At 48.5% G+C, this 26309-nt stretch overlaps 1 protein-coding gene across 1 annotated transcript in view; it reads left to right on the top strand.

Moving 5' to 3' along the window:
- The window catches only part of SMOC2 (SPARC related modular calcium binding 2), a 220664-nt gene that overhangs the window by 71205 nt on the left and 123150 nt on the right, over positions 1-26309 (top strand). The window contains exons 3-4 of the mRNA XM_054558489.1: positions 12730-12836; positions 14015-14114. Coding sequence (XP_054414464.1) covers positions 12730-12836; positions 14015-14114 — 207 coding nt within the window. The remainder of the gene's footprint in view (positions 1-12729; positions 12837-14014; positions 14115-26309) is intronic.

Raw genomic sequence — 26309 nt, forward strand, 5'->3', positions numbered from 1 at the left:
ACTGGGTGCCCCATAACTCAGGGACTCTGTAAAAATCTTTGTCCCTGGCAGCATCCTCCAGATGGGAACTGACTGGCCTGCTTCTAGCACTGGAAACGGTTTCACATGAGATTTTCAATAGGATCCCGGATGCTCCCAACACCCGGCCTGTCTTCAGACTCTCCTATGAGGTGGACGGCTGGGGCCCTACGGGGTGGCAGGACACCTCCCTCTACACAAGGGCCAGCCATGGGGCACACAGCAGGGTGCACAGGGGGCCCTCATGGGACTTCTCCAGAGCCCGGTGGTGCCTACTTCGTGGGGTCATAAGCACAGGACCCCAAAGTGCTGACCCCACCCAGCTTCCCTAGCCTGCCCCAATGCTGCAAATTTGTTTACTCTGCATCTGAGAAAGAACAAGTCAGTCTGTTTCTTTGGAGACCAGCTACTCCTTTAAGAAGCATCTTTCAGGCTCAAGGACACACGTCACCCACCAAGAACCGTGTGTCTCCTTCCACGTTTTGCCTCCTTCCACTGCTGATACTCTACTGCTAGAAGTCTTGCTTCATTGGCTAGGAAGGACAGTGGTGCCTTGGACAACTGTCCAGGGATAACGTGATTTCCAGCATGCTTCGCCCGGGAAACCGCATGGCCATGGGTTATGGAAAGTCGGCGTGGAGCCAGGTACATGGCTTGAAGGAAGCATGTTCTTCTTTCCTTCGTGTCTGACCGATGTGTGTGAGACTCACACTGGAGAAAGACTCAGGTGTGATTTGATGCCTTGGCTGTAGTTATAAATCTCAGCTATCTGTGCTGAGAACAGAGAAAGAATTTAAGAATAAATTTAAATATCAGATGATGTACTCTTCAGAGAAGTTTTTACCAGTGATTGCCTATGAAGTCTTAGCTTGTGGAAACAAGCGCTATAGAAGTGGGGAGGTCACAGCACCTCATTAAACTTGGAATTTCATGTTCCCTTTCCTTGCTGTGTTCCCTAGATAACTCCAGTCGGATATTCCCTTGAAAGGCTGTGAAGAAGCCTCCGCTTTAGCTGCAGCCTTTGAGATGAGCATGTGAGGGATTTCTTAGACAAAGGAGGGAGGATGGTCGGTCCATCTCTCTGGGTGGAAGCTCGACACCTGTGGTCCTCTCTGGCTCATGGGCTTTTCAGGTGTCTCCCCAGCATGTGACTTCGGATCTTTGCCATACCCAGCTGCAGGGTCACAGTGACATTCTCTTTGGACAGGGAGAACAAATGTCAATTAAACACAGATGTCCTTTTTGGTAATATCCTTGTTAGTTTACTTGTACCTGCATCTAAGCTAATTTTTCTGGATGATTATTTCAATAGGAATTCTCATTTATGTTACTGAAGAAGTTTTATACCATAAATTATGACACACAAACAAATATAAGGGAGAAGTAGGCAAAAATAAAATGTACCTAACCAAAGTAGGTCTCACTTAAATCTAAAGGATTCTATTGGAAAGAATGCACAGACACCTGTAGTCTTCAAAATCTCGTGTGTGTGGTGCTGCAGCTGCCAAGGCAGCAAACGTTAAAATCAGTCTGAGGAGAGTGCTCACCGTGCATTATAGATCTTGAAATAACTGGGTGTCATGGTCCTCTGATAGTCTAGATTTGGATGTGGGGCTGGGCTCGGAGAGGCTCCATCTGCTTTCCGCCCACGTGTTGCCTCCAGTTAAGTCTGTTCCCTGCTGGGGGCTGCCTTTAAAAAGAGGCTCCTGCCTCCCGTCTGCAGTTGGAGTTTTCCTAAAGAAGCAGCCTTGCACCTGCATCCTGGCTTGTGGCGGAAGACGGGCCTTGCCCTGAGGGGCCGACTCCTTCCTAGGCCTCGCCCTGAGGGTCCTGCTCCTTCCTCTAGGCTGTCACACTGTTAGTCACTTACACACTCATCCCAGCATCCAGCCTGTCCCAGTGCTGCAAACGCAGCAGTAGCGGCTCCCGGGGAGCAGGAGCAAAACACTGAGCCCAGGACGGGTGAGAACAGACACGGGGCTTGGTGTCTACTCAGCAAATTGTGCTTCTGTTTCCCTCTAAGAGTATAAATATTGCACATTCCACAACAAAACCCACGTTGAGAATTTTCTTTCCTGAAGGTAAAAGAGGGAGCACAGGATTGTCCCTTTAGATCATTCATGTAATACAAAGAAACCTCCAGGTTTTCTTGACGTGATTCCTGGAGTGGGTGTTGGCTAGTGTAGCACAGTGTCGCCTCAGCACATATGAGCCTGCGTCTGTCTTTAGCATTTTGGGGGCATTTTTACATTTTTGGTGGGTGATAGTTCTATAGGCCTGTCTCTTTTGGATGTACTATTTGGAAACAACAAATAGTTTAGTCCATGTTCGATTAAATTCGATTTAAATGTTTTGCACACTTCACATTGTGATCTAACTGTTGACCTTGAATAGAACTGCAGTGGTTTACACTGATGCATTTTTCTCATATTTTCATAGAAATTAGTGGAGTTTGTGTTTTCAGAACTCTGCACACACATTAATATTTTTCTTTTGATCTGAGACTTTTAGGGCTGTCTTTCTTTTCAACAAAATCTCTGGCATTCCATAGAAAAGCCAAAAAAAAAAAAAAAAAGTCAAATGCCAGGAGAACTTGGAACTATTTTGAGATTTCTGGAAACAGATATTGGACAAAAGCAGCTTCCTTGGAGATCTGAGGACCAAGAGCTTCTGAACAGGCGAGTCCAAGTGAAGGGAACTTGGTGACAAAGGCTCTAACATCCACCCGTCACTCTGGGCATCGATCTCCGAGGCTGCACAATGACCTCAGTAGCCCTCAGCAAAGCAGGTGGGACTCAGCCAGCATCTGGCACACATGAGGCCCACGGCGCAAGAAGTCCACAGGTATCACAATCAGATTCGAATCTCCACAAGATGAACACACATGCTGTTATTAAGATTATTAGGCGGGCAGATCATGAGGTCAGGAGACCAGCCTGGCCAACATAGTGAAACCCCGTCTCTACTAAAAACACACACACACACACACAAAATAGCCAGTCGTAGTGGCGGGTGCCTGTAATTCCAGCTACTCAGGAGGCTGAGGCAGAGGAATCCCTTGAACCCGGGAGGTGGAGGTTGCAGTGAACCGAGATCGTGACATTGCCCTCCAGCTTGGCGACAACAGTGACACTCGGTCTAAAAAAAAAAAAAAAGGTTACTGCCACGATGAGGTTTAGAGACTGTTCTTTCCGCTGGTGAACCCCTGGAGTGATACACTCAGAAGTTTCCTCCCAAGGCCAGGTGGCGATTGTAACAGGAATCTAACTGTCGGTTTTGGGGCCGCTCATCCAAGTTCTCTGCGCCATGACAAGGCGTTTCGTGTCAGCACTTCCCGGGAAAAGCTCCTTTCTTCAAGATTGCCCCAGACAGTCGGCTGTGAGGCCTGGCCCTGAGGCCTGTCTGCGGCTGTCTCTCCAGCATTCTCTGCAGCTTTTGCAGAGCTGGGGTGGGGTGGGGATCACTCTGCCCCTGTGGCCGGCGGCGCCGTGGCCTGGCTGTGAGGCCCAGCAGGCGTTTGGGGTGGCACCTTCCCAGGTCTTCTCAAGCCTCCTCACGCCTGCTCCTGATGCTTCCAGAGAGGAACAGCGGGCAGGAGTGTCTCCGGGAGGAAAGCCAGGTGGCTTCACGCCTGATGTGGGTCGAGGTGCGGCTCCTTCCACTTCCCAGCGTGGACCTGAGGGGCTGCCCCTGCCGGGGGAGCAGCTTTACCATCCTTTGAATCAGCAGCGAGAGCTCTCGGGCTCCGAGGCCAGGCGCTGCCTAAGAAGCCGGAGCCGTGGACGTCTCACACTCCAGAGGAACCAGGCCTCCCCGTGGGGCTCCGTCCACGCGCTCTGCTCCTTCTGTTGCAGTTTTCCTGAAAGTACAGCATTAGCCCCTGCGGCCCGCGGCTTCTTCTCAGCACCTGTAGGGAGGAGGACCCTGCCTTTTCCTCAGCTGGGGCTGGGCAGGCTCTGCCGGGTGAGGCGCTGGCAGCACGTGGGAACCCCCTGTGGGGGTGAAATGCAGGGGCCTGGGCGGTGGAGGGGCCTGGGCAGTGGAGGGCGGGCTCTGCAGGTGTCCCGATGCCCAGCCCAGCTCCAGACTCTCAGGGCCACAAGCTGAGGGCGCCGGAGCGCGAGCCCGGGCCAGGGCGCTCTGGCCTCCCGTCTCTAGAACAAGAAGCCGGCTCAGAGAAACCCAAAGAATTCTTTCTCTCTGGAGGTTTTCCCATCACATGAGTGTTTCTGTCGAGCTCTTCCTCGTACTCAGTGGCCTAGAAACAGGCCAGAGAGCTCCGCACCTGCCCGTTCCTCGGAATTCCACGGCCTCGCCTTGGAGGAAGCGGGAGTCGCGACGTCCCCATGAGGCTCCTTCACCCCCGCACAAGCGCCCGGGGCCGGAGTGTCGCCCGGCTATTAGGCAGCATTGACCTGTTCCATTTTCCTCCGAGAGACGGGCATTTCCACGAAGGAAATCTGTGCGGGGGTGTGAGTGTGAAAATGTGAATGTGTGAGAGGGCGTTTCTGTTGCATGTATGTGTGAGGTGTGTGTGCATGAGTGTGAATGTGTGTTCATGTGCACTGAGTGTGCATGTGTGATTGCGTGTATGCTTGTGTGTGAATGTGTGCATGAGTGTGCATGTGTGACTGTGAGTGTGAATGTGAGTGTATTCATGTGCCTGTGAGTGTACATATGTGTGAGTGTGCATGTGTGTGAATGTGTGTAAATGTGCATGAGTGTGGATGTGTGAGAGCATGTGTATGCTTGTGTGAGTGTGCATGTATGTGACAGTGTGCATGTATGTGTGTGAATGTGTGTTCATGTGTGTGTACATGTATGACTGTGAGGGTGCATGTATGAGAGTGTGTATGCTTGTGTGGGTGTGTATGTATGGAGAGTGTGCATGTGTGTGAATGTGTGAATGCATGAGCTTGCATGTGTGTTATGCTTGTGTGAGTGTGCATGTGTGTGAGTGTGCATGTATGCGACTGTTCATGTGCATGTGTGCATGTGTGAAAGCATGTGTATGCTTGTGTGTGAATGCATGTTTATGTGTGTGCATGAGTGTGCATGCGCGTGTGTGTCTCCTTGTGTATGAATGTGTTCATGTGTCTGAGCATGTGTGAGTGTGTGTATGCGTGCATGTGAGTGAGCATGAGTGTGTGTATGCGTGCATGTGTGTATGCATGCATACATGTGTGAATGAGTGCATGTGTGAGCATGCCTGTGTATGTGTGCATGTGTGTGTATGCGTACGTGTGTGTACCCATGCGTGCCTGTGTATGCATGCATGTGTGAGCATGTGTGTGTATGTGTGCATGTGAACGTGTGTGAGTGTGTATGCATGCACGTGTGAGCATACATGTGTGTATGCATGCACGTGTGAGCATACATGTATGTATGCATGCATGTGTGAACATGTGTGTGTATGTGTGCATGTGTGAGCATGCGTGTGTGCATGTGTGAGTATACGTGTGTGTATGTGTGCATGTGTGTGTATGCATGCATGTGTGAGTGAGAGTGTGTATATGTGCATGTTCATGTGCGTGCATGCATGTGTGAGTGAGCATGAGTGTCCGTGATTCTTTCTGTCCCCTGGGCTCCTGGGCCAGGTGCTTATCCCTGGCTCCACCCTTTCCAGGTTGGATTTCCTTCTTTCCACAGACACGGTTATCAGAAGCAACTTCAATCAGATTTGTGCTTGTGTCTTGCAGAAACTCTACCCAGAGTATGTTTACCTTAACTCACTTACGGTATTTTAACACGTCTGATGTTTGGGAGCACCCTTCCTCACAGGCTGGGGTAGACATAACAGGAGGTTCAGGGCCTTCAGTCTCATGTGCAGCCGTGATCAGAAACACAGCCGGACGTTCCTAGAACATTGCACATCCAAAGGGCCTCTCCTCGGTTTGCTTTAGCGGCACCACCAAACCGAAGGCACCAGCTCATCAGCAGAGCAGGGGCCTCTCCGCACAGCCTAGGGAGCTTCTGCCCTCTGGAAGGTTCTAGTCAGCCTTCCTGCAAAGGATTTAGTGACCATTTACACAATCATCCATTTCGATCTGTTGAAAATCACTGTTATTAATTTTCATAGAGATGGGCATGATCTGTGGTTTCTTGTATAAATATTATAAAGGCTGTCTGAATACTGTAATATAGTCTTGCAATAGTTTGCAGTTTCTCTTAACTTTTCTCTTTACAATTTGGCAATCTCAGTTATATATTTAGGGATTTCCTATATAATTTTGTTTTTGCCTTTATGCATTTAAAAAGAGAATACTTATGTAAAACGAAAATGTTGTTCCTGTCTCCCTTAGCTCTGAAATAGTGTCGTTCTGATCATGGTTGAGGGAAGGTTGGACGGATGCGCTAGTCTATTGCTGCGGGGATGAAAATGTTGTTCCTGTCCCCGTTAGCTCTGAAATAGTGTCGTTCCGGTCATGGTTGAGGGAAGGTTGGACGGATGCACTAGTCTGTTGCTGTGGGGATGAAAATGTCGTTCCTGTCCCCGTTAGCTCTGAAATAGTGTCGTTCTGGTCATGGTTGAGGGAAGGTTGGACAGATGCACTAGTCTGTTGCTGTGGGGATGCATTGTGCTGCTTTTGCTGGCCAAGGGCTGCAGATCACTGGGGTTGGGGGCGCTTATCACAGCACTTCATCTACATTAAGATATCAGGATGGAAAAGAATACTTCAGTTCTGCTGGAGAGTGTTGCAGCACGGCATTCTTAGTTTTTCTGACTCTGGCCTTCAAAATTACGGGTGGGTAAAATACTACAACTTTTAAAACACAGTGTCTGTCTTCATTTGATGCCAAAATCAATAAAAGCCATGCCACTCTGAGGGCTATCATTGCCGTGGCCACTACAAAGGCACCATATGTGTCCTCTGCCTGGCTACCATTTGCTCGTTCAGCCCATGGCGTTCCCACACCAGCCCCGTCCCGGCCAGCCCTGCACTGGGTCATGGGGAGATGGCAGTGCAAGCTGAGCCTGAACCTGAAGAGTTTACATGGCGGTGGCCATAATCACAGCCATTCAGTGACCTTGTGAGATCCAGAGTCAGAGCATCTGTTGACCAGAAACATATCCAGCTAGCTGCTCCTTCCATATCGATGAATGAGACACTACAGTCCTTACCTGTGTCCCAGAGTTCTCTGCCTATTGCAGTAGGAAGCTGAGCAGCATCAGTCTTGAGATACCATCTCTGGTGTAGACCAAAGCATCTTGGAAGACCAACAGGAAGAGTTACTTTGATTCACTTTTGCCTAGCTTAGTGTGTTTATGTTCTTCTATTCTGTTACCGAAAGGAGTCCCTGAGAGAGGAACTCTCTGGGCTTAGGACTACCAAATTCAGCATCACCTGTGAAGATCACTGTTTCATGGCCCTGTTTTGAAAAGTTTTCTCAAAGATCCCTTTTAACTGTTCCTTTTAATTGTTGCTCTCCAGAATTCTCTGTAAAATGTTCAGCAAAGCAGTCTCTGCTGATTCTTGCCTAATCCTGTTTTGAGAGATTCTAGCAAAGTAGGGAATTATTTGCTTTCCGTTTAAAAGAAAACACTCATCATAAGTAACCATTATAAAACACTGCTATTCATTTCTACTGTGTAGTGAGCATCACATTGTAATGGTTTCCATGACATACCTTTTTTTTTTCTTTTAAGACGGAGCCTCGCTTTGTCACCCAGGCTGGAGTATGGTAGCACGATCTCAGCTCACTGCAACCTCCACCTCCCAGGTTCAGGTGATTCTCCTGCCTCAGCCTCCTGAGTAGCTGGGATTACAGGTGCCCACCACCAAGCCTGGCTAATTTTTGTATTTTTAGTAGAGATGGAGTTTCACCATGTTGGCCAGGCTGGTCTCGAACTCCTGACCTCAGGTGAACTACCCGCCTTGGCCTCCCAAAGTGCTGGGATTACAGGCGTAAGCCACTGTGCCCAGTCTCCATGACATATCTTGATACGTAAACAAGCTTGTAATCTGATTGGAGCCTATTTTGTTTTGTAACTGAGAGAGAGGAAATATCGCCCAACAGGTAGAAATAAATTGCTTGCAAAATTAACTATCATTAACCAAAAATTCATCAAAATATTTCTGTTAGGGCTGGGCGTGGGGGCTCATGCCTGTAATCCCAGCATTCTGGGAGGCAGGAGGATTGCTTGACACCAGGAGTTCAAAACAAGCCTGGGCAACAAATCAATACCCCATCTCTACAAAAATTAAAAAATTAGCCAGTCATGGTGGCGCCTGTCTTCCCAGCTACTGAGGAGGCTGAGTGAGAGGATTCCTTGAGCTCAGGAGGTTGAGGCTGCAGTGAGCTGTGATGGCACCACTGCCCTCCAGCCTGGCTGACAGAGACCCTGTCTCTAAAGCAAAACAAAACCTGTTGTTAGTGATGCCTTGCTAAGCAGTGATGAATTCTTTATTTACAAAGTCCCGGCTCTGCAGGTAAGAGCAAACATTTTCTAAAAATATATGACAAAATTCACATCAGAAAGTTTTTATTTGGTCCAGTAAAAAGTGACTAAATTCTTCAATTAGAAGGAGATTGACAATTTTATTTAAAGTGTTAATATTATAATTTCCAGCTAAGATGTTTTTCTTTGAGGTAAATATTGATTATAGTAATATAATACTATGAGCGAAAGTACTATGAAACCATTTCATCCAAGTCAGATGGTTACAACAATTTAACAAAGACAAAATAAATTGAGTGGATGGGGGAATCAAAACGCTTGTCTCTGTTGGCTGGACATACAGCGGTTTAGCACTGTGGCAGACAGCAGGCATTCCCTCCCTAAGTTAAATGCAGAACTGCCATGTGAACCATCATTTCTACTCCATCATTGGCTGGACATACAGCGGTTTAGCACTGTGGCAGACAGCAGGCACTCCCTCCGTAAGTTAAATGCAGAACTGCCATGTGAACCATCATTTCTACTCCATCATTTCTACTTTTTACCCAAAAGACTTGAAAACAAGCGTTCAAACAAAAATTTACATCTGAATGTTTATAACAGCATTATTTACAATAGCCAAAAGATCCTAAGTGTTCATCCACGAGTGAATGAATAAACAAAATATGGTCCATCCATTCAATAGAATATTATTCAGCCATAAAAAGGAACATAGCTCTGAAACATGCTGTAACATACATAAACCTTGACAACATCACGCTAAGTGAAGGAAGCCAGACACAGAAGGATACCTTGTGTGTGATTACATTGATGGTGTAGACATGCATGAACATACGTACATGAACCTTGAAATCAACATGCCAAGTGAAGGAAGTCAGACACAGAAGAATACCTCATGTATGATTACACTGATGCACCATCTCTGGTGTAGACATACATCAGCACACATACATGAACCATGAAAACATCACGCTAAGTGGAGGAAGCCAGGCACAGAAGGATACCTCATGTATGATTACACTGATGCACCATCTCTGGTGTAGACATACATCAGCACACATACATGAACCATGAAAACATCACGCTAAGTAGAGGAAGCCAGGCACAGAAGGATACCTCGTGTGTGATTACATTGACAGGAAATGCCCAGAATAGGCAAATTTGTAGAGACAGAAGGTAGATGGATAGTTCTAGGGGTTGAGGTGAGGGGGAAATGGGGAATGGCAGCTTAATGGGCACAGAGTTTTCTTTTGGGAATGAGGAGAATGTTCTGGAACTAGGCCGAGGTGGCAGTTGCCCAACACTGTGAATGTGCTAAATGCCACTGAATTGTTCACCTTAAAATGGATAAGATGGTAAATTTTATGTTATGTGTAGTCATACAGTAATTGTTTTTTTTTGAGACAGAGTCTTGCTCTGTCCCCAGGCTGGAGTGCAGTGGCGCAATCTCGGCTCACTGCAACTTCTGTCTCCCAGGTTCAAGTGATTCTCCTTCCTCAGCCTCCTGAGTAGCTGGGAACACAGGCGCCTGCCCCTACGCCCGTCTAATTTTTTTTTTTTTTTTGTATTTTTAGTAGAGAAGGGGTTTCACCATGTTAGCCAGGATGGTCTTGATCTCCTGACCTCGTGATGCGCCCACCTCAGCCTCCCAAAGTGCTGGGATTACAGGCATCAACCACCGCACTCAGCCATCGTACAGTAATTTAAAAAATTATGTTGCTTATGTTCTGGGGATTTAATAATCAAACAGTTAAACATAAAGTGTTCAGAGTGGAATCTCAACAAGGCCGTTAAACAGTTAGGGCTCTGCTTAATTTTTAACTCAACCAAAGAATCATACAGAGTAAAAATATGTTAAGGAGAGAAATTTATCATCATCTGTAATAAGTTTTCCAGGGGACAGTGTTGAAGCATCCTATTCCATTCTTTCAAAGCGATTAAAAAGTTGGAAAGTTGGAAATAGTTTAATTTTGAGGGTGTGTTTAATATTTTGATTTTTATAAAGAGGGGCATTTAATTCAGTCTAAGATGTGTCTGTATCAAGCATATAATGGCTTAGAGTGATATTGAGAACACACGGGGGCCATGACTATTTCTGAGCCCTCATTCTCTGGCAATTTTGTGCCTCTCGGTAGAATGGACCTTGTCGGATGCTGTTCAGGCACTTCTCTGTAGTAAAGATCTTGAACCTGATTTAACACGAGATATCCAGAATAAGGAATAGCAAATCTGTGGAATAAGCCGCAACCCTGTAGCAGTTTTACTTCATAAGATGACTGCAGGTTTATTTTGAGTGAGGATTCATGCAGGCCTTGTAATTTCATGCTAAGTCTTAATTGTTTCCTATGACTAAATAGTCTGCCAGAGGCTAGATGTAAACTTGGAATTTAATATTCTATTAAACCCAAGAGCTGCAGATTTCAGAACTATCTGACCAGTGGCAAATGTGAAGTCTTTAAAAGAAGTCCACGCCAAGAATGGAGCCCACAGGAGTTTGGAAAACTTAGCTTTCTTGGCATGTTCCGTGATGGCTCAAATATTAGACCTAATTTATAGCTCCATCTGTACCTCGTGGAGACCTCGCAAGCTGGAACTCGTATCACTTTTCCTTTTTAGACAGTCAAAACCACAGGTTATACTAAAAAACGAGGACAGAAGTCCAGCAAAGCAGTGATTTCTCCTCAGCTAAAACACAGACTGCATTAAAACCACATGTTGCTGAGTGCTGGCTGGCCAGGCCAGACTTTAGAATAAAGCTGAAGGCACGAAGCTGGGATGGATGGAGGAGCGTTTGCTCAGATGTGTAGGCCCGTAATGCTCCATGCAGCATGTGGCCGGTGGTTCTGCAAAAGCCAGAGAGGCCCTGGAGCATTGTTAGAGGCAGAGCCTGCAGGAGCCCGCTGTGACGGGGGGAGCCCAGGGCTGGTAATCGGATCGCATTTTGCCATAGCCAGCACTTTAACTACCAGGGAGTCAAAAAGTCACCATCTGAAGACGGAAATGAACAACATTTGAAGAAGAGTCCTTGGAGTCGAGATGGCCTTTGTGCTCTCTCAAGATGTAGGCACTTGTGATTGAAATCTGGAAATACTTTTTTAAAAAAAGGAAAGCCATTTTTTCAAGTTTTAAAATTCAAATGAGCTATATCGTGTGATGGTCCCAAGAAGTAAAGCATGCACGTGTGTTCTGCTTCCGGGTAGGCGGCCCATGGCAGCCAACATGACGTCCTCTCCTGTGGTGGGAGGCTGTTCTTAGGACAAGCCTTTTCCCCCTGGGGGCACCGAAAGATGGGCCTGGTTGGTGCTGGGCTCAACAGCTTTCACTCCCTAGGCTGGAAGGCTGAGAGTAGCTTCAGTAAGCAACCGACTTTGTGGTCCTCACGTGTCTTAACCCGGCCCTGATCGTGCAGGTTAGGGAGAAACAAGGCCTGCTCGTGGCACACACAGATCCTGCATTACTGCCTTTCATGTCTCTGTATTTCCGAATTAGTTTTTTTCCACAGTGAGCTCAGTATGCCTGGAAGTCTAAAGACTTTTCCAGTTTTGCTCATCCTTGGGGTGTCTTCTTAAGTAGTAGCAGTGACATTGCGCCTTCTGTGAAATCTGTGTTGTTGGGACAGTGGGATGTGGAGCATCTGGGGCAGAGGACGAGGCTTTCTAACAAGACCTGACCCTTTTATCCACCTGACAGTCAGATTTCCATGTGAAGATGGAAGAGGCAGGACAGGAAACAGAGAAAAGGGATGAGCCACGCTCTCCTCTCAGGCTGGTCTCAGTGGGACTGTGCCCTGGGCTGCAGCTGTGGTTGGAAGTCCCACCCCGTGCGTCCCCTCGGTCAGTTCCCTTTGGTCTGTTTTTAACGGTGGCATCTAGCCCTGCCCACCCTTTGCCCCTGGACTTGATCCTGGTGTGTTCAGGTGGACATCCTTGAATCTGAGGACAGCCTACCTGCGTCCCACCAGACAGCTGGCGTTTTCCCCATTTTCAGGAAGCAGGGGCCACCTGTTTCCCCAGGGATAAGCTAGGAGGCCTTCCTGGGCCTCAGTGTTCTTACTCACTCAATGTGGAGAATGGTCCTGCCCTTCCCGCCCCTGGGCCTCGCATCAGATAGGACCAGGCCTGCATGTGACAGGCACCTGCCCTTCTTCTGAGGCTCCTTTTGCTGAGAGCTCAGCTGCCTACGAAGCCCCTTCCAGCCTCCAGGTCCTCAGCACTCCTGCCTGACTCATGCCTTCACATCTTTCAATGTTCCTATCTGTTCTATCTTCTTCCCGTTGCATAACCGCTCCTCTGCCCTGTTCTTCCCTACAGATGTGTCCAGGTGTGTGGCTGAAAGGAAGTATACCCAGGAGCAAGCCCGGAAGGAGTTTCAGCAAGTGTTCATTCCTGAGTGCAATGACGACGGCACCTACAGTCAGGTTACCAGCCTTGCTTGGGAGGTTCTGCACCTGCGCAATTAGGGAGGGAGATGTGGAGCGGGTGTGGGGAGAAGGCAGGTGAGGGGGAACCGAACAGAAGAAGCAGCGGGTTTGTTCTCTGGGGAAATCAGCCTTCTGCATTTTAGAAGTTAATTCATAATGAGCCTACTTGGCATAAATAGACACATAAATGAAGGTGTGTGTTTATTTCTTAGTTGGTGCAGGCATTTATATCATTGCTGCTGTCATTCACACTTTCATTACTATGAATTTAGCACAGGAAGCTTCCTTAGTGAGGCCAATTAGACCATGCTAACCTGGCTTGCAGCTTAGAATTTAATTTTAGTTTGATTTTCATTACGGGGAGCACACACTAAAAGTCGTGTCTGTGCCAAGAGTGAGCTCCTGGATCATTCATTCCAACCTGACGGGCCCATAGACATGGAGCTGAGCCAAGTCAAATTCATGTTGTCAGCCAAAGGCACTGTTGAGAAAGTCAGCCAGCTCTCCGTTTTGAGTGTGTCAATGCTGTTAACTCCTTATTAAGGAAAAACAAAGTACTAACATACAATGCTAACTGGCACAGCAGCAGAAAGAACAGAAAAAACAGCACGGGTTCTGCCCTTTGACATGCCTGGGGCCCATTGGGTGATGATGTTAGTTCTGTGTGTTTACATCATCGTTTGGCCTTTGAGAGACAATGAGGGAGAGAACAAGAGAGAAAGGAACTGGAGCTGAAGGAACAGGCTGTTCTGGCTGTGGTTGCAGGGGGAGTGGGCGATGCAGGCTGCAGAGTGAACACTAAAGAGGCCAATGTTGCTCTCCTGGCTCTACAGTGGGGAGCTCCTGACCTTCCCGGGCCTCAGTTTCCCCATTCATAAGATGAGGGCTAGGGCTCCATCTGGAAGGTGGTGAGGATTAGTGACTTCACAGGTAAGGTGTCCAGCACACACTAGCAGTCAGTAAAGTGCTGATTTGGGCCCCTTTTATCTCTAAAACCCTGGGGTCAAGACCTGCACACTTTCTATACTGAGGACTGAAATGCAGCCACAGAAGTAGCTCTGGGTATCCCAGGACCCTGTCTGAGCCACTGCCGCAGAAAGCAGAGTGGGCCTCGCAGCCATGAGGTGCTGCGCCACGGGCCCGGGAGGGCTTACCCGTCCTGTGCTCTCTCGCAGGTCCAGTGTCACAGCTACACGGGATACTGCTGGTGCGTCACGCCCAACGGGAGGCCCATCAGCGGCACCGCCGTGGCCCACAAGACGCCCCGGTGCCCGGGTAGGTCTGACGTGCCTTTCCAAGTGGAAGGCTTGGAGGGAATTGGTTTGCCATTTCTTCTCATCATCTTCCCTGGGTTTACTCATCATTCAGAGGGAAATCCAGTTTGGCCGGCATTGTGAGCCACAATGGGAAGAGATCTCGTCACTGACAAAGCCTACGTTTTAGGGAGCCCTTGTTTTTAAGAGGGGAAGGGCGAAGCTATGTGAATGTATGCATATGGCTGGAGGCCAGCTTACTAAAGGAAGATAGCACTGCGTCTGATCATGATGGGTTATGATGATTCAGGTCCCTTAAGTGTTTAAAATAACCACAAGGACTCGGAGTCACCAGTGGAAATGGCCAAATGTTTTCTTTGGCCAAAAAAGTGAAAATTGCTGGTTTTGTATGCATATGTTTTCAAAGAAAAATGGGTCTTTCTTCATAAGTCAATTTCAAAATGGTTTGTGTTATTTTATTACTTGTAAGAGGGCCTGATGTACTAAAAGTAATAAAATTAGAAGTTTAAAAATCTGTAAAATATTCTCTTTCCCATAATTTTTTTTTTTTTTTGCCAATGGTGCTGTAAATGATTTAGATCATTTTTATTTGAAAATAATCTGCAGCCCAAGTTTGATTAATTTGTGGGGGAGACTTATCAGACCATCTATGAAGAAATGCCATGATCTAGCCCTCCAGATTCCTGGATCATATGTATTAAGATAGTCAAAACACATCATTATAAAGCAATAATAAACTACAAAATGTCTCTCCCTGTTTCTCATGTACAATCTTGAAACATTTGCATTTAGAGTTTACCTTTAGATTTATTTTTCTGTTTAAGGGACAGGTATCTTTTAATCTGGAATTCTGTTTATTATTCAGTTGTTTTTCAAGCTTCCTGAGCCATGGCTCTGGCCAGAACTCATGACCTCTGTGGGTTCCAGGAGAATGAGGGTGTCCACAGTCAGCGATGACATAAGGCCTAATGTTTCCAGTGACTGGCCATGGGGATGCACGATGTGGAATTAAAATACGTTTATTTGTAAAAACTTTTTCGCCAGAGCCTAAATAGTGCTGGAAATATATCTTTAGTTAAGCTAACATGTATACCTAATAGTTCTGTTGCAAACTCATGGAGGAAATGAAACAGAAAAACATCACCAAGATTAACTGGGTCTGTGTGTGTCCCTCTTTGACTTTGAGAGACACTTTCACGTCCTATTTCCTTCATCCACAAGCAGCATTTTGAGGTGAGCCTTGTTTTACGAAGGGGAAAGCAGTGGGTCTATTTCTGTTGCTTTAGTGATATCATCTGATAATTAAGGAGTGTCCCAAAGAACTTTCTTAGAAAACATGTGCAAAATTGGCTGAATTTTGTGCGATCTACAAATAGTGGCTTGTTTCTGGAATCAAATCAGTGTACCATCTACTTATGTTGTTGCTTCCAACTAGGTCTCAGTATCGTTTCACTGTATAGAAATATTCCTTTTTTCTAATTGCCTACGTGGAATGTTTGGTCCAAGGAATGGACTGGGGAAGAAAGTAGACGGCCTTTTGCATATGGAAGTCTGGTGTTTATTGGGCGGCCCATGCTCTGGGCAGGAAGCCAGGCATGCGAGATGAAAAGCTTCGACGCCGAGGGGCAGTTTCCTTGAGAAGACGGTGCTGTCTGTGAGGGGGGCAGTGTTTCCATGTTGGGGCAGGGTTCCGCTGGCTGCACCCTTGGTGCTGGCAGGGCAAGCGTCCTTCTACCCCTGGTTCACCTGGTCGGTGCAACTAGTATATTCCACAGGTCTACAGAGTTATGGAAAAACTCTCTTAATCCCTGGCTGTGTTCCAGGCTTCCCCTCCACACACATGTGGGCACGGCGGAGCCAGTGTCCATGCCAGGGTCACTTTGGAAACTTTATGGAGTCATGGCAAATTGTGGAGAGAATTTTGAAATTGAAGGGAGAATTATGGAGGCGAGAGGTGTTGAGTATACATACCCCCCAAACACAGAGAATTTATCATAAATCTTTTCATACTGGAATTTAACTTCTTCCTGAAAGTTAAATTCTTCCTGAAAGTTAAATAATGCAGAGAAGCAGGGAAGTTAAATAATGCAGAGAAGCAGAGAAGTGGGCATCACTTGTGAGATCGTGGTCAACAGCGTGGGCCACAGCTGGGCAGTGTCTTCATCTGTAGACTCCAGGGAGCTGGACCTCTGGGCACACCCTTGGGGGTTCACGGAGAAATCAGCTCATACACAGAATGGCTAATCTGCAGTACCCACTGTCTGTACGTGGTGGGAGTACTTTGCATCGAGTTTACTAAAATTGGGTAAATTTCAGTATTTAATAAATGTTTTTTGCCCTCAAGTTTATACCGAGGTTACCATAGAAGTCGACTCTATAAAAATTTGAAAATCAGACAATGAGATTTAAAACGAGCCGTAGATAGGAGCTGTTTTTCAGAAAGTGCATGTGTGTGTGCTTATGAATAATACATGCAAACGTAACTTGAGGCCAGCCACAGTGGAGGGAAACGGGGGTCCACTGACCGGCATGATTCCTGGAGAGCAGAGAAAGCCCTTGCCCCAAAGCCTCCCAGCTCTTCAGTTGTCTCAGAAAGATCTTTAATAGGAAATGGATTCCTTTATTTCATAATCATGTATTCTTAAAGCCATGAATGCAAAATATCTAAATTCCTATTAATCCATAAATTCCTATTAATCAGATAATATAATGAGACAATCTAGCAGAAAAATGGCCAAAAGTCTCAAGCAGGCAGCATTTTATTTATAAAGGAAAAAATCCTGATGACCAGTAAAGGCAGGAAAAGGTGCCTAGGATCTTCAGTCCCAGGGAACTGCAAATTACAGTCACAATTAAAGTCACAGTGCAACTCCCCTCCACACCCACTGGTCGGAAATGCAAATTAAAGTCACAGTGCAACCACCCCCCCCCCCGCCCCCACACCCACTGCTCTGGCAGAAATGAAAAACCGTGATTCTATGACTTGCTGGTGAGGACAGAGCTGCGGGTGTGGTGGGAACTGGTACTGCCCTTTGCAACATCAGTTTGCCCCTTTGCTTGTGGGTGATTAAGATCCCAGCTCTTCCATTCCAGGAGGGAACCCAGGAGAAATGCATTCACCTGTGTGGGAGGAGACCTGGGAGGGCGTTCCCAGCAGTGTTCACATGAGAACCAAAGCCTGGAAACAGATCTGTGTCCGTTGGCGTCTGACTGGGTGAACGTTGTGGTTCGCTCGGTTCGTCCTATAGAGCAGTGAGCACTGATGAAAAGGTCCAGTGCCTTCCTCAATGGTGCCATGCGCTAATGTCCTCCTGAGTCATGGAGGAGCCCCACATGGAGGCACCCCAACCACAAATCCTCCCACAGCTGAGGGTCAGAAAACTCAGCTCCAGCTCTGAGGGATGCGTCCAGAGGTGGCAAACCATGAAGAGCAGCAGGGAGCGATGGCCACGCACGCAGGGCCGTGGTTGCTTGCGTGCGGTGGAGGGTAAGGGGGTTAATTTTGTGATTGCGGTGGGGGCTGACCTGGGGAGTCCTTTTCCTGCTCTGGAAAATGTCTTCACAGGTTTTGGTTGATAATAATTCATTACGTGTACATTTATCTTTTGTGCACTTTTCTGTACGGGTGTCAATATTTTAGGAATTTAAAATGTTAAAACATGCAACGCCACTGAAAGAGGTAACGCAGGCTGAATTCTCCCCACATGTACACATTTCTCTGGCGTCCTTCCCTGAGGATGTTTACAGAGGGAGTGGGACCAGATGCTTAGGAGCTGGTGGAAGGAGAAGACAGGAAAAGACACATCCCTGAGCCTGAGGGAGGGCTGGGAAGGAGAGACCCAGGGGGGATTTGGGGAACAGGAAAATTAAGGTTTGCCTTTGGGGATGCTCTGGAGAGCTGGAGAGAGCAGGCTGGGCATTGCGGCTCCCCACTTGGCCACGCAGAAGCGCCAGCCACAGGCTCACATTCGCCAGGACCGAACACTGGCTTCCTCATTGCAGCCTAAATTGTAGGGGTTAAACTGACTCTTTTACAGGCAAGAAAACTTTCCAAGGTCTCTGTGCTTGGAAGTGGCAGAGCTAGGATGTAAACCTACATCTTTGTCTCCATTACCCATGTTTCTCCCCCAAATACCAAAGTATCAAAATTCTTGGGGCCTTGAATTCCTATTTACACTTGGCTGGAAGTCGGGCATAGGAGAAGGTGGGCAGAGATGGTCAAGGGCTCTGGAGAGTGGGGTGAGGTTGGTGGCAAATGGCTGGTGCCTTGGATGTGGCAAGGACAAGAAGCTGGCTCTCAGAGACGTATCCAAGTCCACTTCACGTTCTGCGCTGCTGAGAGCAGTTGTTTCTTGCTCACAGTTTAGAGATGTATGTGCTTCTCAGAGCCCTGCTGATGTTGACCTGCGGGGTCTGTAGATAGCTTTATGCTCAGGGAGTGCCCTGCTGCTCCGGTGTTCAAGGAAGGCACAGTAAAGGGCAGGGTTCACACTACATAACAAGCCTCTCCTGTCCTTCGTCCTGGGGTTGGGGGCCGACTCCACGTGTCTCCTGAGAGACAAAGTTGGTTCTTATTTCTTCTGTAGGGATTTTCCTTTTGTTTCTTTCTTTTCTTCCTCACCACCCCCCCCCCCGCCCCCACAAAGATTTGAAGCCTAACATTGCTGGGGGCAGGATTAGAGGTTGAAAACAAAGGCCTTTTTGCCAAGAGAGGGTGTTTGTAGCCCATTCTCCAGTATTCGGAAATAGCTTCAGGTTTTTAATCTCGTCTGTCCTCTGTAACTGTGCACCCTGACCAAGAGCTGCTTCCTGGCATGAGTACAAAGTGGGTTAAGATATTGTAAGCTGAACCTACACGCAAGATTTTTTAATATTACAATATTCAAAGAATCTTCATATATAGCTTGGTTGGAGTTATGTGTTTGAAGGAAGCTACAGGTTTCAAGTTAGAGAAGAGGGTAGACACAGCCCATGTGCAGTAGCTGGTGCCCATCTTGAGACCCCCAGCCCACCCCTGCCTTCTAAAGTAGGGACCAGGCCTCATACACTGCAGCCATCGGCCTGTTCCGACAGAGTGGACATCTTCCTGTTCCACCTGACACAGCTGTGTCTGGCGTAGAAGGAGTCCTTTCCCATAGCATGGGGAAGAAGACATCTGTTTCTTCCCATTTATTTCCTAACAAGCTCTGTAACATGCAAATTTATAATTTGGTTTTAATTACTAAAATCTGTGTGATACCTGCGACAGGCAGGAGTAGGTCAGTGGCCTTCTCTAGGAATTTCCTCTCTGCGGTCTGAATTTCCTCCCTGTTCTAGGAATTTCCTCTCTGCCGTCTGAATTTCCTCCCTGCTCTAGGAATTTCCTCTCTGTGGTCTGAACATGAATATGCGCCCATCTTCACTGTGGATGCTCATCCCAGAGATTTCTGAATCTGGGTTTGGGGAAGGCCCTGTTATAAATGATGGATGATCTTGGAGTCACATGAATCTCAGTACATGATATACATTAATTTAACTATGACTTCTGCATTTTTCTGCAAGGCCTAAAGTCTTGTCCTCCATCTGAAATGGTGGAATTCCATGTTTGTAGTAGTAGCCTAAATGATTTCAGAAAAAAATACACTTCATAAGCCAAAGCTAACTGAATTTTTAATTTTTCACATGAATTTCCCTGGCACTAAGTTAAGGACCCTACATAGCTGAGGGACTTGAAAGGATCACCCAGAATAATTAAATTCCCAAATCCTGAGATCAACGAGGCAGCTGCGTTTGGTCTCCAATGTCTCTGAAGCGCTTCCTGGTAGAAATCATTCAGGGCCAGTGTGCAGTGGCTCGGTTTGACCTTGGAGAGCTTGTGCCTTGGAGAGAATCCGGCTTGCTGTTTGTCTCCACCTCAAAACGGCTTTTTCTTTAGCCTTCATAGATCTTTTCTTGAAAAGTGAAAGTTATTAAAGTAAAATATTTCAATACTATTGAAAGAAATGTGAAAGAAATTTAAAAGAAAATGTAAAAACAACCTTAAGGAGAAGTAGGAAATGCACCGAAAATTGAGGCCTCTTCCTAGATGGCCATGAAAACAATGAGAGGTGGTCACTTCAGCAGTCAAGCCGCAATATCAAATATAAATCTGAATTTTATCTGTTTAAAATACTTGTAGGCAGGGAGTGGTGTCTCATGCTTGTAATCCCAGCACTGTGGGAGGCTGAAGCAGGGGGATCACTTGAGCCCAGGAGTTTGAGACCGACCTGCGCAACAAAAGTGAGACCCCCCACCATCTCTACAAAAAATAAAAATTTAAAAATTTAAAACAATTAAAAACTTGTGAATTTTTTTCAGAGAAAGCTGTTACATTTACTCTGTAACACGTAAATTTATAACACCTTTTATAGTATTGAGGACATTTATTTTACATCCATGATGAGATAAAATAGTAATTTGATACAGGCAACACAGGATTTGTAAAATTTTCAATGAAAGATTCAGACTGAATTCTGAAAGTGTTCAAATGATACTAAATTTAAAAACATAATAATAAATAAAATATTAAAGAAAAAGACCACAGGGTGTAGGTTTAGTCTGACAAGCAGCTTCAGGCCAGCTTGGGAAGAGTGGGAGGTCCCTGCGTCTGCCAGGACCCCGACTGGAAGTCAGGTTCCTCTGCGTCCTGCCCTGGCCCTTCCCTGGGTGATGACTGCAGAGGCCCTTGGGGCTGAAGCTCCCATCTGGGCCCAGCCTTTCCTCTGATTCACTTTTCTTTTTAAAGTTGGACTTTATGTTGAGTTATTCACAACTCTTCTGATAGACAATATTTTGGTGTAACTTTCTCTATTCAGGAAAAATATTTATTACTTTTAACCTCAGGAAAAAGTACTTTCTGGTGTCTAATACTTGTGTTTTTTAATAATCTGCTCCTCTGTTGTACTTTAGTGTACATTTAATTTGGCAGTACAAATTGTACTGGAGCCTCACATGAGTTGAGAACAGTATCCTGTAAAATGGCCCTTTGTTGCACCTCATCTACAAGTGGCTTTTCTCTCCTATTTTCTAATAGTTAATAAAATGTTCTCAAAGAAATCAAGAGGTCTTTGGAAGTAAATGGCCCCAATTTGTATAGCTCTATTTAAAGAATAACGGCTGTGTGCTTCTAGAGATTATTTATTTACGTATTTATTTATTTATTTATTTATTTATTTATTTATTTATTTTTGAGATGGAGTCTGGCTCTGTCGCCCAGGCTGGAGTGCAGTGGCACAATCTCGGCTCACTGCAACCTCCGCCTCCCAGGTTCAAGCGATTCTCCTGCCTCAGCCTCCGGAGTAGCTGGGGCTATAGGCACCCGCCACCACGCCCAGCTAATGTTTTGTATTTTTAGTAGAGATGGGGTTTCACACGTGTTAGCCAGGATGGTCTCAATCTCCTGACCTTGTGATCCGCTCACCTCGGCCTCCCAAAGTGCTGGGATTACAGGCAGGAGCCACCGTGCCCGGCCTCCGGAGATATTTTATGTATATAAAAACAAGTATATTATTTTTTCTTCTAATTATTTTTTGGACAAATGCTAATTATTTTACAGCACCTTTTTCACTATATGCAGCTACAACAGTTAAATGTTGTAAAGATTTATGAAACTATTAAAATATTGTGTGGCCCTTTAGCAAGAGTGATACAGCTGTACTCAGACATTTTTCTCCTGCCATTGAATCAGGGTCTCAAATCAGAAATCAGTAAATTCAGAACATTCCTTTTATCAGATGCACCTCAAATCAGGAATCCCAACTGTTTAAAGAATCACTAGGATAGAAAAAGACCCGCGAAGCATAAAAGCCTGTGCCACAAAGTCCTCCGAAACCCTCCTCCAAGTCCATAAATAACATAAAGGTTCACTGAGCAAAAACAAATGGATTGCGTTTGGTTTCTTCATCCACAGAAACACCGAAGTGGCAAAACTGAGGTTGAGCTGGAGGTGAGGATGGCAGGAGAGAGGCGGTGCCGCCGGGGGAAGATGGGAGGGAGACGCATGCGCAGTGACAGTGATCCTGGGGACACATGAGGAATAACGCAGCAGTGATGCAGCTTCACGGCACAGGGCCGCCGCCGGGGGAAGATGGGAGGGAGACGCATGAGCAGTGACAGGGATCCTGGAGACATATGAGGAATAATGCAGCAGCCATGCAGCTTCACGGCACAGGGGCCCGGCTGTTCTCTCTGGATTCTGGCTCGAATTTTCACATGGGCCAGCCTCACTCGGAGGGCCTGATGGGCCCAGGCTGTGCCTGCTCCTGGAGTTTCTGGCCTGGCAGCTCTGCCGTGTGGCCAAAGTTTGCTTTTTGCCGAGTTTCCAGGCAGCGCTGGTGCTCGTGGCTGGCCCCACACTCCAAGCCCTGGGTTGAGGTGAGGGGCCTCACTCCAGAGGAACACAGGCCCACAGGGCAGCCATCCATGACCATCTCAACACGAGATCCTAGGATGGTCAAGGGACCAGTGGGGGAGCCTGTGGCTGCCAGGGCCCCTCCTGATCCCAGGTGAGGGAGGTCTTGCCTGCTTGGGGTCCTGGCCTGGCCATGCAGCTCAAGGCTGAGACGAAGAAGGAGTACTTGGGAGCAGTGCCCTCAGAGGCTGACGGGAGCTGGCGGGTAAGGAGGTGGGTGGGTCCCAGGGCACGGTGCCTGTGACTCTGAATGTCCCGTGTGGGCCAGCGGGTGAAGCTCAGCCTCACAGTGACCCAGGGCCTCCCTGGCATGAGGCAGGAAGGAGATCCTGCCACTTCCAGTCATGTTGTCTTGAGGATTATTTGACCATGGGCACTCAGGAAAATCGAAAATAGGTGATATTCCTCCTGTGCAAATTGCTTCTCCACTAAGCCTCCCCCGGACTCAGTGTGGAGAGAGGGGAGATGAGGTGGGAGGAGCTAAGGGCAGTGTGGACCTGGGCTGTGCCACCCCTGGGGGTACTGTGGACCTGGGCCGTGCTGTCCCTGCTCCAGAATGCCCCCAACAAAGAGTGCGTACAAGTCCTGCTTGGCCCCAACCTGTGGCCACAGTGAGGCTCAGGGATGGGACCCAGTGAAGTCGGATAGAGCAGAGGCATTCCCTGAGTTCTGGCAGCAGGACTGCAGAGGACAGGTGTTGTGTGTGTCTGAAGCCTAGGGTATACAACCTGGCAGGGTCAGGGCGGCAGGGTCGGGGCTCCTGCCAGTGTCAGGACAAGAATGAAAATGAAGGTGGCAGCTCTCAGCGTGCAGGGGAGACAAGCCCGTGGTCACCTCGCTCAGCTGGACAGTGCCGGGATTCTGGCTCATGACAAGGAGACCCCGACTGGTCCAAAGGCCTTGTCTATTTCTTAGCTGTAAGCCGGTCCTATCTAGGGAGAGCAGTGTTCATCCTAATACAGCACTCTGCAGGCTTGAGAAGCACTTGCTTAGCTGAAAGCTGGTCCTATTTATAGGGAGCAGTGTCTGTCCTAATACAGCACTCTGCAGGCTGTGAGAAGACTTGCTTAGCTGAAAGCTGGTCCTATTTAGAGAGAGCAGTGTCCATCCTAATACAGCACTCTGCAGGCTGTGAGAAGACTTGCTTAGCTGAAAGCTGGTCCTATTTAGAGGGAGCAGTGTCTGTTCTAATACAGCACTCTGCAGGCTGTGAGAAGACTTGCTTAGCTGAAAGCTGGTCCTATTTAGAGAGAGCAGTGTCTGTTCTAATACAGCACTCTGCAGGCTGTGAGAAGACTTGCTTAGCTGAAAGCTGGTCCTATTTATAGGGAGCAGTGTCTGTCCTAATACAGCACTCTGCAGGCTGTGAGAAGACTTGCTTAGCTGAAAGCTGGTCCTATTTAGAGAGAGCAGTGTCCATCCTAATACAGCACTCTGCAGGCTGTGAGAAGACTTGCTTAGCTGAAAGCTGGTCCTATTTAGAGGGAGCAGTGTCTGTTCTAATACAGCACTCTGCAGGCTGTGAGAAGACTTGCTTAGCTGAAAGCTGGTCCTATTTAGAGAGAGCAGTGTCTATCCTAATACAGTGCTCTGCAGGATGTAAGAAGCACGTTCTGTTCTTCACTAGGACTCACCCCAGGAGGCCGAGTGGCTGGTTGGCTTCTCACAGGCCTGGAGCCCCTAAGAACACAGGATCGCTGCCCTGGGGCCGAGAGACATGTGCCCTCGGTCCTCTGGGAGGACACCCTCCCTGCCACGGCCAGTCTTGCAATCTAAGGAGTGCAGAGGAGTCTCAGGCGGCTGGAGCCCACAGGGTGGATGGATGCAGTTCCGTCAGTACGAAGGGGAAAGGGTCTGGCCTGGAGTTCACCTCCCCTGCCCTCAGAGGGGCACCTGGGGACAGTTTCTCAGCCTTCCCAAGCCCACCTGTGTGACATGGCAGGGAAGCCCAGAGGCACTTCCTCACCCTGGAATCTGGGGAGTGGGGTGAGCTCTGCTGGAATCTGGCGGAGTGGGGTGAGCTCTGCTGGAATCTAGGGGAATGGGGTGACCACTGCTGGAATGTGGGGAAGTGAGGTGACCCCTGCTGGAATGTGGGGGAGTGGAGTGACCGCTGCTGTAATCCGGGGAGTAGGGTGACAGCTGCTGGAATCTGGGATGTGGGGTGACCCCTGCTGGAATCTGGGGAGTGGGGTGACCCCTGCTGGAATCTGGGTAGTGGGGTGACCGCTGCTGAAATCCGGGGGAGTGGAGTGACCCCTGCTGGAATGTGGGGGGCGGGGTGACCCTGCTGGAATGTGGGGGAGTGGGGTGACCCCTGCTGGAATCTGGGGAGTGGGATGACCCCTGCTGGGATGTGGGGGAGTGGGGTGACCGCTGTTGGAATCTGGGGGAGCTGGGTGACCCCTGCTGGAATCTGGGGAGCGGGGTGACCCCTGCTGGAATCTGGGTAGTGGGGTGACCGCTGCTGGAATCCGGGGGAGTGGGGTGACCCCTGCTGGAATGTGGGGGGTGGGGTGACCCTGCTGGAATGTGGGGGAGTGGGGTGACCACTGCTGGAATCTGGGGAGTGAGGTGACCCCTGCTGGAATCTGGGGAGCAGAGTGACCCCTGCTGGAATGTGGGGGAGTGGGGTGACCCCTGCTGGAATCTGGGGAGTGGGATGACCCCTGCTGGGATGTGGGGGAGTGGGGTGACCGCTGCTGGAATCCGGGGGAGTGGGGTGACCCCTGCTGGAATGTGGGGGGGCGGGGTGACCCTGCTAGAATGTGGGGGAGTGGGATGACCACTGCTGGAATCTGGGGAGTGAGGTGACCCCTGCTGGAATCTGGGGAGCAGAGTGAGCCCTGCTGGAATGTGGGGGAGTGGGGTGACGTCTGCTGGAATCTGGGGAGTGGGACGACCCCTGCTGGGATGTGGGGGAGTGGGGTGACCGCTGCTGGAATCTGGGGGAGCTGGGTGACCCCTGCTGGAATCTGGGGAGCGGGGTGACCCCTGCTGGAATCTGGGTAGTGGGGTGACCGCTGCTGGAATCCGAGGGAGTGGGGTGACCCCTGCTGGAATGTGGGGGGCAGGGTGACCCTGCTGGAATGTGGGGGAGTGGGGTGACCACTGCTGGAATCTGGGGAGTGAGGTGACCCCTGCTGGAATCTGGGGAGCAGAGTGACCCCTGCTGGAATGTGGGGGAGTGGGGTGACCCCTGCTGGAATCTGGGGAGTGGGATGACCCCTGCTGGAATCTGGGGAGTGGGATGACCCCTGCTGGGATGTGGGGGAGTGGGGTGACCCCTGCTGGAATCTGGGGGAGTGGGGTGACCCCTGCTGGAATCTGGGGAGTGGGGTGACTGCTGCTGGAATCTGGGGAGTGGGGTGACCCCTGCTGGAATGTGGGGGAGTGGGGTGACCCCTGCAGAAGCAGGTGTTTTGGTGCAGATAAAAAGGCCCTTTAGAGGAGAGGGCTGCTGACCACATCCCCGGAGTCCTCAGCAGCAGAGATGAGCCCCAGGGTCAGGTTTTCTGTTGTCCCATCCCAGGTGGTTCAGGGACGCCGGCAGTCAACCCAGGAAAACCACCAGGGGACTGAGTCGCTTCCTCCCTTCGCTTTGGGCAGTGCTCAGTAACTGTGGCTCGTGCTCCCTGACACTGACGGGACCTGGACGGCCACACGAAATGCCTGCATGTCCCCTCTCAGTCTTCATGCTGACTGAAGCATGAGATTGCAAAAAATGTAGATGGCTTCTCTATTTCCTCCCCTGATTTTATATATTCT

Source organism: Pongo abelii, chromosome 5 (assembly GCF_028885655.2).
Source record: "Pongo abelii isolate AG06213 chromosome 5, NHGRI_mPonAbe1-v2.0_pri, whole genome shotgun sequence".
NCBI classification, from domain to species: domain Eukaryota; kingdom Metazoa; phylum Chordata; class Mammalia; order Primates; family Hominidae; genus Pongo; species Pongo abelii.